The sequence below is a fragment of the Fusarium vanettenii genome (genome assembly GCF_000151355.1).
Source record: "Fusarium vanettenii 77-13-4 chromosome 2 genomic scaffold NECHAsca_18_chr2_1_0, whole genome shotgun sequence".
NCBI lineage: Eukaryota > Fungi > Ascomycota > Sordariomycetes > Hypocreales > Nectriaceae > Fusarium > Fusarium vanettenii.
In genome coordinates, this window is record NW_003315867.1 from 2,925,225 (window position 1) to 2,937,130 (window position 11,906).

General features: G+C 52.9%; 3 protein-coding genes across 3 annotated transcripts; 1 reads left to right on the top strand and 2 right to left on the bottom strand.

Moving 5' to 3' along the window:
- Positions 1–467: 467 nt before the first annotated feature.
- NECHADRAFT_99322 (uncharacterized protein) lies at positions 468–2,593 on the bottom strand (the record flags this gene model as incomplete). The annotated part of the gene is made up of 2 exons (XM_003046678.1): positions 468–2,420; positions 2,465–2,593. 2 exons carry the CDS (start codon positions 2,591–2,593, stop codon positions 624–626), a joined length of 1,926 nt encoding a protein of 641 aa, XP_003046724.1. The 3' UTR covers positions 468–623.
- Positions 2,594–3,774: 1,181 nt separating this feature from the next.
- NECHADRAFT_105919 (uncharacterized protein) lies at positions 3,775–4,999 on the bottom strand (the record flags this gene model as incomplete). The annotated part of the gene is made up of 2 exons (XM_003046679.1): positions 3,775–3,875; positions 3,925–4,999. The coding sequence occupies 2 exons, from the start codon at positions 4,997–4,999 to the stop codon at positions 3,775–3,777; spliced, it is 1,176 nt and encodes a 391-aa protein (XP_003046725.1).
- A 4,856-nt stretch (positions 5,000–9,855) lies between these two features.
- Positions 9,856–11,519, top strand: NECHADRAFT_99323 (uncharacterized protein). The gene is made up of 5 exons (XM_003046099.1): positions 9,856–10,393; positions 10,468–10,672; positions 10,774–10,871; positions 10,925–11,137; positions 11,188–11,519. Exons 1-5 carry the CDS (start codon positions 10,038–10,040, stop codon positions 11,204–11,206), a joined length of 891 nt encoding a protein of 296 aa, XP_003046145.1. The 5' UTR covers positions 9,856–10,037; the 3' UTR covers positions 11,207–11,519.
- The last annotated feature ends 387 nt before the right edge of the window (positions 11,520–11,906 follow it).

Sequence of the window (11,906 nt, forward strand, 5' to 3'; positions counted from 1 at the left end):
CACATTGGGGCGATGCTCGCCATCTTTGGTCTACTTGGGCCTTCAATTCCGGCCTTTTCTTTTCCTCGACCATGACGAACGAACGGTTTGCTTGAGCTAGACAAGAGCGAGGGAGAAACAGTTGGGGTCAGGAACCTCGCTACCTACTGCATCAGGAACTCTACCCAGAGAGAGATGAAGGAGAAAGGCAGAGAAGAGAGAAAGAGAAAGAGAGACGGCCGCCATAGATGATGATGATTGCTGCTACTACTACTAGCAAAGGCAAAGAGAAAAGTTTGCTTGCTTGTTGACAATTTTTTGAGGGAATAGATGGGGAGATATAAAACGTCTCTCTACAAATGATGCTCTTTTTTTTTCTCTTTTTTTTTTGGTTGGGTTCACAGACAAGACAAGACATGAAACTTGGATGGAGTGGTTTTTGTAAATGTCGTCTTCTTTCACACTTTGGAGACGAGGGATGATGACTTGAACTGGAAATGATACCTTTGACAACGCTACTCGTTGGGTCTGTTATGCAATGACTGATTATTGAAGCAATGTTTGAATGCAATGACTCGTCTCTAGGACACGTGATGTTTCTTATACTTCCTCAGCTCACTGGTTCATGATGTGATTCAGAGGCATTAGACTCCTGTCCACCTTGCCTTTTTCTCCTCTTGTTCATCGCCCAGTAGCTCTCTCGCATACTCCCTCAACTTAAACTTCTGCACCTTTCCGCTAGCCGTCTTGGGATACTCGTCGATCCAAAAGACGTACTTGGGTGCGAGGTGCTTGGACAGGTGCTTGGAGACCCATGCTCTGAGACCGTCTCTGGTCAAGATACCCTCTTCGACGGGGGCACCAGCCCCTGCGTGGTCGGCTGGCGTCCATCCTGTTGCCGGTATAACGAAAGCTGCGACGGCTTCACCGTATCGATCGTCAGGAACACCTATGACGCTGGCTTCGCGGACACCTTCGTGAGAAAGGAGGCAGTCCTCGACTTCGAGAGGGTGGATATTCTCTCCTCCACGGATAATGAGATCCTTGATACGGCCAGTGATGCGCACATATCCATCAGCATCCATCTCAGCCTCATCCCCAGAATACATCCAAATCTTGCCATCACCAGGATCCGGCTTGCGCACTTCAGCCGTTCGCTCCTCGTCGCCGTAGTACCCCTTCATGACGAGGTACCCAGCCGCCGCAAGCTCTCCTCGTGAACCTACTGGCACGATCTGGCTATGATCGTGAGGATCAACAATCTTGAGACCAGTGTGTGGCATGACTCTGCCAACGGATGATGTGCGCTTCTCGAAGGGGTCGGATGGGGTGGTCATGCAGCTCACAGGTGCCGTCTCTGTCATGCCGTAGCAGATTACGAGATCTTCAAGACCGAGGGTGTTGTAGAGGGTTCGCATGAGAGATTCGGGGACACTGCTACCCGCAACGATGCCCTTGCGAAGACTCTTGGGAGCGTGGGGGACAACATCACCACGGTGGAGAGACTCAAGTACAGCGACAAGCATGGTGCTGACGCCGTAGAGGCCTGTTGCATCGTGGTCGACGCACATGCGTAGTGTTGCGTCTGGGTCAAACGCCGGGCTGGGGAAGAGAATGGCAGCGCCTGTTGTTGCAGTCGCCATATAACCCAGCACGCAGCCGAAGCAGTGAAATAGAGGAGGAGGTACAACAATTAAATCTCCGGGAACGAGACCCATACGGTCGGCGATAAAGGCACCGTTGTTGAGGATAGCACGGTGTGAAAGCATAGCCGCCTTGGGAAGTGAGGTCGTACCGGATGTGAACTGAATGTTGATAGTATCGTTAGGATCCAGGGGCGAACTCGGTATAACTGGCTTCACCGAGCCATCAAATAGAGATGAGTAAGGAGTGAGAGCTCTGCTCGCCTTGAGATCGAACTTGACACCTGGGTGGCTCTTGAGGTTATCAACGACCACTACCTTTCGCAGAGAGGGCACAGCCTCGCTCTGAATGATAGAAGACTGAAGATCGCCCACGACGCTCTGCAAAAGATGTTCGTTGGAACGACCCTTGCCAGGTTTATACGCAAGATCCGTAACAGCACCCATGACGAGCGTCTCAACGGCGAGATGCTTCAACGCGGCAACAACTTGACGCTCATTGAAGCCTGGGTTCAATGGCACAAGGATGGCGCCGAGCTTGAAGCATGCGTAAGTGAGGGCAGCGAATTCAGGTCCATTGCCAAGAGAGATGGCGACTCGATCGCCTTTTTTCACGCCGAGTGAAGCGAGAGAGTGAGCCAAGCCATTGGAAAGCGAGTCCAGAGCATAATATGTGAGAGTCGACTCAATCGCCGCTGGAGATGGCGATCGAGCAATGACAGCTTCACGATCGCCGTGAGCAGAGACGACTGAAGCAAAGTGCTCGGGAATGGTGCCATTGTAAAGCACAGGCTGCAACTGTCAGCATTCATGTAAAACCTCATGAATAAAGGACATCTCACCTCTTCAGATCCCCATCGAATACTCAATCCAGACGTAGCAAGTGTCCTCTTCTGGCACAAGCTCGTGGCCATCCTCCTAGGCATGGGCGACCTCCCCAGACACCGCCGTATCAAGCTCTGCATCATCATGGCGACGGCTGCATCTAACCGAGACAGATGTGTTGTGCTTTGTCGAGAGTATCAATAACGCGAAGCGATCTCTCAACGATGTGTGGTATACAGCTTGTCCTACTCGAATTGATCCAAGATGAACAAAGCCAACACAAGCGATGATAACCATCCGGTGCTCGCCTCGGCTATCCTCGCTCAAGCTTGCTTCTCCTCCTGCTCCTCTCTCCTCTTCCCTCCCTCTCTCCACAGCGGCAAGACGAGCCGGGAACAGCCATGGGAACCCCTCAGCGGCAACACAAGTTCGAGCGAGATGCAACCAATGAAGGGCCGTTGAAGCCCGTTGAAGCCCGCTAAGAAACCTGGGGAAATGCGGGGTTTGGCCTACCCAGCTCCATCCAGAGGTACAGCTCGAGGAATGCTTACTCCCGTCTTTGGACGCTGATATGACGGAGGCGTCTTGCGCTAGCAACGCCAAGTTGCGTACTGTAGCCAGACATGAACTTGATTGTCTTGTTGGCTTGTCAAGAGACTTGACTCCTTGACGCCTCGTGAGGACGCCCCAATCAGCTTACTCGTTGTTGAGCCCCCACAGTATCCAAGCCATTGCCCATCCAACGATCGACCAGAATTGGAGCCATACATTGCTTGTAGCCGTCTTATTGATGAGGTATCTCTTGGACACTATCGTCGTCAAAGTCATCCGGAGAATGCCGCTGCTCTGACTTCTATAGCCAGCAAACAGAGTCCATCCTCGGCGTGACGAGTCCTATCCCGTTTAACTGCCCTTGTCTCCCCAGCTCTGACTCCGAGCAACTCCTTCTCCTTCAACACCATAGGGCATCATAGTACTCTTGATACAGACAGTCCAATCAGCAAGAAAAAAAAAAGAAAGAGATCAAAAACCAGAATCTATCCCAAAGCAAAAACCACTCTCCCCTTGCAATGCCCTCAGACCAAACAAAGTCTATTACCATTCCCCAGATTTTGTTTAACGTCTCCTTCGCCATGCAACAGCCAGGGTCTATCAGTCCTCGGCTAAAAAGCACACATGATGCGGAAACCAGCCCCAAGATGGACACCAACCGGTGTCATTAGAAAAGAGTAGCAGCGGAAATATATAGGTTCGAGAAGCTTATCTTGAAAGTCGTTTCGAAACATTAGGTTATCGTTGGTTATGGTTCATCGCCCGGAGGATACTGTTATTGCGCAGGCGCCTGCTGCTGTTGCTGTTGCGGCTGCTGCTCTCCGCCGTCCTCCTTCTGCTCGCCCATGTGTCGCTCGCTCTCGGGTTTCCAGGTTCCTGTCAAACAGTCAGTATCGATCAATCCCTCAGCTTCACATCAACTTACCCTCAAAATCGTGCTTGACAAAAGCCATGGGGTCGTCGGGCTCCTTTGCCCCCATCTGTCCTACTCCTGGCGAGAAGCTTGTGATGGGCAGCACAACCACATCACCCACGCGCTTACTCGTCTCCATACCGGTAAAGTTCTTGTAATCAATGACTCCCTTGCTTCGCGACAGGTCAAAGAATCGCTCGTCGTTAAAGTACTCCATGATGGCATCTGTCCACACAGCTGGTCCCGTGAACTCGACCACGTCGTGATCGACCAGTCTGTCCAACTTGCCCTGGCGCTTCATGCTAAGTGTCTGCTTAGCGATCCGTGTAATGATGTCGCGAAGTACGGGGTGTCCAGGCTTGCTTTGGATCGTCCACTGGCAGAACTGGATGCGACGGCTGTACCACTGAGCCCAGTCAGGGCGATCAGGGTCAGCTTCAATACCAATGACCAGGCCAATTGTCTCGCGTGGGATTTTCTCGGGTAGCCATTTGACAGAGCTCTGGATAGCATATGTGTCAATATCCGTGTAAATACCACCACGAGCGTAGAGAATCAGGTAACGGAAGAAGTCGGCCCTAAGGACGGGCAACGGAAGGGATCGATAGGCGTCGATAACTTCGGGGACAGTAGCGTAGAGCAGGCGAATCAGGTTGACGGCCACATCGTCGGTGATGACCTCGTGAACGAAACCTGGATGCTCGACGGTCCAAGAAGCATGCTGGTCCTTGAACTGGAAGTCGGCCTGGTCAGGGCTCTGCTTCCACGTCTGCCAGATGTAGGCCGGAAACTTGGTCTCGACGTCGTAGGGGTATGCGTAGGCGAGCTTTTCGTATGTCGACATGCCAGACATGTCAATGCGAGGACGCGTGCGACGCTCCTTCACCTCCATCTCTTTGGGCTTCTCGGGGGGTGGTTGCACGGGGTCAGGGTTCGAGGCAGGAGCAGCAGCCTTGGTGCCGGTATCAGCAGCGACAGCATCTTTGGCGGCTGGGACGCTGGGTGTCGACTGGTGCGATCGCGATAGTAGGAAGAAGACTGTGAGGATAAAGACCGCAGCCACGATGGCGCGGCGAGAGTTGATCATGGCGGCGAGATTGTCGTTTCGTCGAGAATGTGCAAGATCGATTTCGCTCCAAGATTTGCTGGTAAGGAGCGAAAGTGCCCAGGCAAGGGGGCAGGGGTGCGCAGAGAAAGCTCAAGAAACGAGGGACTAGGCTATATCGGCATGGAGAAAGCGAGCGTATCCAGGCGAAAGCTGGTGGTGACAACAGACGCAATGGCAAAAGCAGAAAATGCAGCACAACGAGGAGACGTGTCGCTGGTCCCAAGAATTTGATCGCGTCGGTCAGCGCTCGTTCAGGTCAGGTCGAGCGAGGGATGAATTGCAGGCCAGGGGATCCGCAATTGGAGACGAGTGGACCTCGAACCGCTGTAGAGAAGTTGCTCGTGCTGCAGACCCTGGGCTAAAAAAGAACAGCGACTGGCCCTCGCAGGTGGCGTCCTCGCAAGGCGGAGCTGCCGAGACGTTGGAAGGTCGCCGGAGCCAATCAGCGGGAGCTAAGCGACAGATGCAGTGAGAGATGCGATTGTGCGCCTGTCGTTATCTGGCCATTGATTCGTATAGATTCGTATAGGCTGAGCGGCGGAGGGAGGATAGGATAGGTAGTAGGTCGATGTTGATGAAACTGGGAGGATGGATTGAAGTTGGAGGAGGATTTTTTTTTTTTAAAAAAGACAGACCCAAGCCTCAAGACAATACGTGGAACGCCGACAGATCCTGACTCGATACGGAGGAAGGAACGGAGGACGGAGTACGCGGCCTCATAAAGCTCCAGCTCCAGTGTCAGGGAAGTCACGGCGCGGAGGCAAAGGAGAAGGGTCCCGGGGATGGGATGGGACGGCACGGGAAAGTTACGATTGATGGAAGGGACAACGATGGCCCGCTTACGGGCACTTTGACAGCAGGTACCCTTGAAAGGGAGATACCCCTGAGAAAGGACCCAAGACGGGGGACCTGAATTTCAGGGAGTGCTAGGGCAGCTCAGGCTGTAAGGAGAACTTGAAGCGCTCCAGCTGCCTCACGTCAGAAAAGAGGCGCTCTCTGGCGGCAACAGGCGTAAAACAACGACAAATTTAGCGGTAGGGCGCTGTAGCACATGCAGCCACAGGGGGCCCGCGCTGCATCACTTCCTGGGAAACACGGCAACGACGCCTCTTCTTGTGACTGACAAGATGCAGGATATCAGGTAAAAAATGGTCCCGGCGCCAAGCAAAAAAAGGGAGATTAAGTCGCAAGAGGTGAACATGATGAAGAGACATTTGTGCGTCAACCGTCTCCCCGGACAAAAGCCACATCTCGGGGCTGTTAATTCCAGCCCGGATATCTCACAATCTCCCTCAACTGAAGGTGACACCGGCCGCGACAATGGTGCAATGGGGTTGAGAGTGTAGATCTTGCACTAGACTCGAGACTTTTTTTGCCCTCACCGAACCCCTTGAACTGGCACTAACAAGGCAAATTGCATCTTGGACTGTGCACCCGAGAGCGAGTGTTGGTCCGGAAGCAAAAGCAGGTAACTGGGCAACTCGTATTGCCGGCTTTCCCCTGATACGAATATTCGTCTCGGTTACGAAGCATTGGACAAGAAAGCCGTAACCGGATACTCGACGTCCGTTTTCGAACTCGATTGACAAAAAAGCAAGCAATGAAAGAACTGGATAAGCATTTCTTAGCTGTTATGTTGGAGAGTCAGTTTTGATGGACATGGGGACCCTTGCTCGATTCCGTGGCAGAGTATTTTTGTTTCAGCTTCGACAGATGCCGCGTCTCAAGAGGTGATTTTGTTGCAATAGACTCCGGTTGATGGTTCGCGATGGATACCAGATTACGTGTCGGTAACTTTGAACGATATCATCAAAGAGACTGATGAAAGCGGATCTTGTCGTGGGGACGTCAGAGAAGAAAAGGGGTCCGTGATGCCCCTGAAATCTGGTCGACGAATAGCGAGCCCCTTTAGACATGCTCTTAGTAGCTTGCCTTTTGGACTCTCTTTCACCTCAAGAAGCTGTTACCGATCTGGTGTCGCCGCAACGACTTGCGAAGCAGTTTGCGTTTCGCAAATGTTTACACACGACATATTCTCCCCCGTCCGCCAAGTCTCAAGTGCCGAGTTTGTCGAGTACCGGGCTTTCCCTTCATTCCTTTGACCCATTGTCTCACAACGTCGAGCGAGTGAAACCCATGAGGCTCTCTATCAGAGACAACCTTTGTTGACTGGAATTCTTCCAAGAAACAACTCCCTTGAGTATGGTGCCGACGGGCCGTTTGCCAAGTCTGTTCAAGTACAACTCTGGGGTATGATGCGTTGTCGATGGACGAGTTGTTCGGATATCAGATTCCATACTTTTCTTCTTGGCGGCTTTCTTGCCCTGATTAGGAATCCAGCTGAGGTCTGACACAAGAGTCCATCGTGTCTTGTGCGCCTGGTATCTCGCTGCCATGCGCACTCCCTCTGGTCAGCTCGGACTCGAACTCGTTCGCACTTACATAGTCATTCATGATTAGATTATACAAGACTTGCAAGTTAAAGTATCGATGACAAAGATCAAGCTGGCGAAACTCCGCGGGTCGGTGCTTGCTCAGCAAAAGCCTACGAATTCAAGGTCTCTTGAACGCTTTGGCCATGGCCCCTGTCACTCCCATCCACTAGCCTCGGCTGACCTCCATCTAGGCGCCCTTCAACTTGTCGTCCACAGATCAAATCGACAAGGAGATCACTGCAGGGCGGAATAAAAGTTGCCATCGAGTTGCCGGAATCGGTGCAATTCTAGGACATGCCCACCCTTGTCCAGCCGCAGGCGTCCACGTCCAGCGCGCTGTGACGCCCTTTTTAGTCAGTCACCCGGTACGTGTACGGTTGTCAAAAGTGTGTCCCGTGGCGATTGGACTGGACTGCTTCGTAAAGGAAGCCCTATCGTTCGCTCGCCTGACCCGAGGTCGGCTTGTAGAATACGCCCAGAACCTTTCTGCTCGTCGGAACCGAGGTCTTTTTGTTTCCGGATGTACAACAACGCCCTGCGATAACAAGAAACGTGGGGATGCGCCCTATTTCGAGAATCTAACAAACGCCGTCCTTGCTGGCGATCATGGTCCGAAAAGGAGGGAATGGTCTTGTGGAGGGTCGAAAAAGTCTTGGCAAGAGGGTAATCATGATGGATCTTCCCATGTCTCCCCCCGCGTCACCATGTGATGCTGTGCAATCATGCCGAGTTGATTGCCTGCAGGATCGAGCAGAGCAAAGGGGGTGAAGGGGAGGATGGAGGGTGAGAGCTACGCTGATGCGTGCTACAACACCTCGTGTACAGAAAACAAGCAACAAGCCACAAGATCCCCTCGGGAAGCGAGAGTCTCCCCGGAAAAGTCTACAAAATTCCTAGTGATGACGGGTGCCAACGAGTGCCCCTAACGTTAGCAGCTGCATCCATCTCCAGTTGGAGTGTCATGTTAAACCCCCAATTTGTCAGCCCCGGAAGCTTTCCACGGATGTATTTTCGTGGCGCGCGCGCCGCCTTACACAGAGCAAAAGACTCCGTCAGCGCGGACATTGCTCGTTTCCCGCTCACGGGACGGTGAGACCTAGGGAGATCGGGGTTCGGTGACATTATCAAGTTTACTCTACTATTCCTGTAGGTAATACAAAACATAATCTAATCTTGGCAAGAAAAGCGAGAGCGAAATACAATCTTGATAATACTTGCCACACACACACGGACTCGGCGGCTCTTGATTGTCCGAGGATGCCGAAAGGTGAGGGAGGAGAGGAGCCCCGCTTCATCAGCGGACTTAAGCCCTGTAACTCCCAAGAGTTGCAGTAGGAGCTGCAATTTACAGCTACAGCCCACTAAGCATTGACTTTCTTGTTGCAGCATGGGCTTAGACTGAAGAGGGGATAGGATTTCGGAAATAGTTGTACTCTTTTTGTCCCAGATTCGGTCTGTAAGCTGCTCTGGATCTGGAATGGAATTACAAACACACACAACCCCCTCCTCCCCCGGCGTCCGCATCCTCGGGTCCCTTACGGGCCCCGCCCCGATCGGCGATTAACCCACTGTTTCGTCCGGGGCTCGTCCTCTAAAACCCGCGCGGATATGGGCTCGAACAGGTGCAGCGAGCGCCGGAGAGGCGCTGCCATTTATTGCTTAGTAGAGCCTGGGCGTTCCCGTGTCCGTCGCCTCAAGGTTCTGTAAATCCGTAGGGTCCATGATGGAGCCGTCCATGTCATAGGTAGGTAAACGCGCAGGGTGGTTCCCCTGCTTGTCCGTTCGCTTCGGAGATTTGCAAGCATGACAAAAAATTGACCTGGACAGTCCAATCCAAGGAGCTGGAGACGAGACCTAGACCAGACCAGCTCAGCCCAGGCAAGCCTCTCTGTCCGTCCATGGGCGCGCCCACACCCACGCCCTTGTGTAGCCGTAGCCCGTAGCCGTAGCGTCTGTGTTCGCGCTCGCTCTCAATGAGTGTGCTGTATTATGTGATGCGCCGCTGTCCACACCCGACCCGAACCCCGGCCTGGACGGGATGGATCCCATGAATGGATGGATGGGATGGGATGGATGGATGCTCTTATCCGCGCTGGCCTACGAGCCTTGCTTTTTGGTTTAAATACCTTGCTTGGCCTTGTTTCCCTCTTGCGTGCTCTACCCTTTCCTATCCTAGTCGCACATTACACATTTCCCACCAAAAAATTCAACAAGACTTCGGTTGTCATTGCTTGGGCGCGTCCTCGACAACTCTAAAAAAATCTAAATCATCCATCGGAGGTTCGGGGATTGCGACAGTACCTCCACCGGCGGCCCGCCGCTTACACAACGTCTCGATTCTTATAAAGCCCGCGTTCCGACTTGCACGGGAGCCGCCACCAGAACCCGATTGATATAAGGAAGCGACATTTCAACCGATCAATCAGAGATTAACCATTTATACTTTGTCCGACGATAACTACAACTACTCGATGATATCCTGAACCCGCGAATACCCGACCACTGAAGGACATTACAAGACAGCCGAGAGCGTCTACAGCTTCAGGTCTCTTACACGAATCTCATCCCGACAACATCAAATCATGGCTACCGAAACCGATACACTGTCCTTCTCATTACCCACGAGCACCGCGCCCACCGACGTCTCCGAGTCGACATGCATGCCCAACTCGGCTCCGTTCCTCCCACCCTCGCCCTGTCACCCTCAGGGCGCACCCGCCCACGCCCACGCCAACGCCGAGTGGGATACCACGATACACCCACTCTCGAGCCCTCAGAAGGTTTGCGCCGCGCCAACCAGCCCATCGCCCGCCTTCAACTGTGGCCCGGGAACCAGCGTCGGGACATCTGGCAGCGGGAGCGGGAGCGGATGTTTCAATGATGGTGGTTTGCTGTATAGAGTCCAGGCCGAGAGGGAGTGCCGAGAGGGACCCGGCAAGTAAGTCAACTATGCCGATATATGAGATGATGATGAATAACCCTTTTTACTGACTCTGCTCTGGTTTGTTTTAGAACTGTCGAAGAGGCCTGTCAACGATCCCTCAATCACTTTCCATGCCCTGGTCTCGCCTTTCCCATGCCGGCCCTCGACTTTGACTTTCGCATCGCCGTCCGTCTAAACCAGGAACCCGTCCACGTCGACTCTGGCAACACCAAGGAGATCACGACCGTCGCCGCCGGAGTGTGGTCCGGCTCGTTTGGCCACGGCCGCGTCATTGTGAGTTTCTCCATTTTTCTTTTACTCTTCACGATTTGATTCTGCACGCTTCTGTCCTATTCATGGCTGACTGGTGAGGATTCTCTGTGTGGGTCGTATAGGCAGGCGGTTATGATCTAGGCCAGGCACGCGGCTTTCGCCCCATGAGGCTTGTAGAGGGTGCTTTTGTCATTCAGACGAGTGATGAGCAACCAGCGGTGTAAGTGTATTGTATCTATCTATCCGAGTGTCTTTGCTAACTAAAACAAACAGCCTTGAAATGCGCACCCGTGGTTCCCTCTCTGGTCCCTCAGATATCCTCGACACCTTGCTGAGCCCTCGTGCCCCCAAGGACATTGACCCACGCCGCTACGGATTCCGCATGTTTGCGACATTCAAGACCTCGGACAAGAGATATGCCGAGATTGTCAACTGCGGCTTGTGGGTAGCCAGTGGTGCCTGGCGTGGCGAGCACCTTGTTATTGAGTAAGTTACTCCCTTAGCCACGATGACTCGTATACTAATGACGCCTCCAGTGCGTACCGCGTGACATGAACGATTTAAGCGAGCCTTCTTTTGAAAAAACTTTGTGTCGATTAGCATTGCATAGGGTCTTGCCTGGTCTGGCTGGATCCTGGAGCCTGGAGTTGTTGGTGTTGACAAAAACCCGCGTCAGCTTTGACCGGCCGGCAAATGGACAGGACAAGGAATGAAATGGACGGGTGCATTCAGCGGCGCAGAGCGGTCAAGGGACTTTTTGGTTGATACTCTTTTTTTTTGTTGGTTTTATTTAATGTTTCTTTGGGTTCACGATGGAACGATTGCTCTGGTCAATATTACACTCAGCGCGAAGCTGGATTGCAACTCCATCATGCTCGTCGGCGTTATGCCGTTAGTCTTCGACCGTGGACGGACGAAACTCCGAGGGTGCTGGTACCCAACTGCCTAGCAAGGAAGGAGGTCTGGTCGAGCCAAGCATGCAATGGTCCTCATACTCGTCGTCGTTCCCAATGACCACCATGAACCAACCGGTGTTAAGGCCCGCCCCCATGATCCAGCAGACCCATACCGAAGTACTCCATGACATATCCATACACCGAACACCATCGGAGGTCGATTATTCATATCAGCACAGCAACCTGGACTCGGATCTTCCGGACTACCGGCGGTCCGTCCTATCCACGGAAACGTCCTTGATGCTGACTGAGGCCATAACAATGTTCGATACCGTCAGCGCCATATTCTGGTGGGCCAA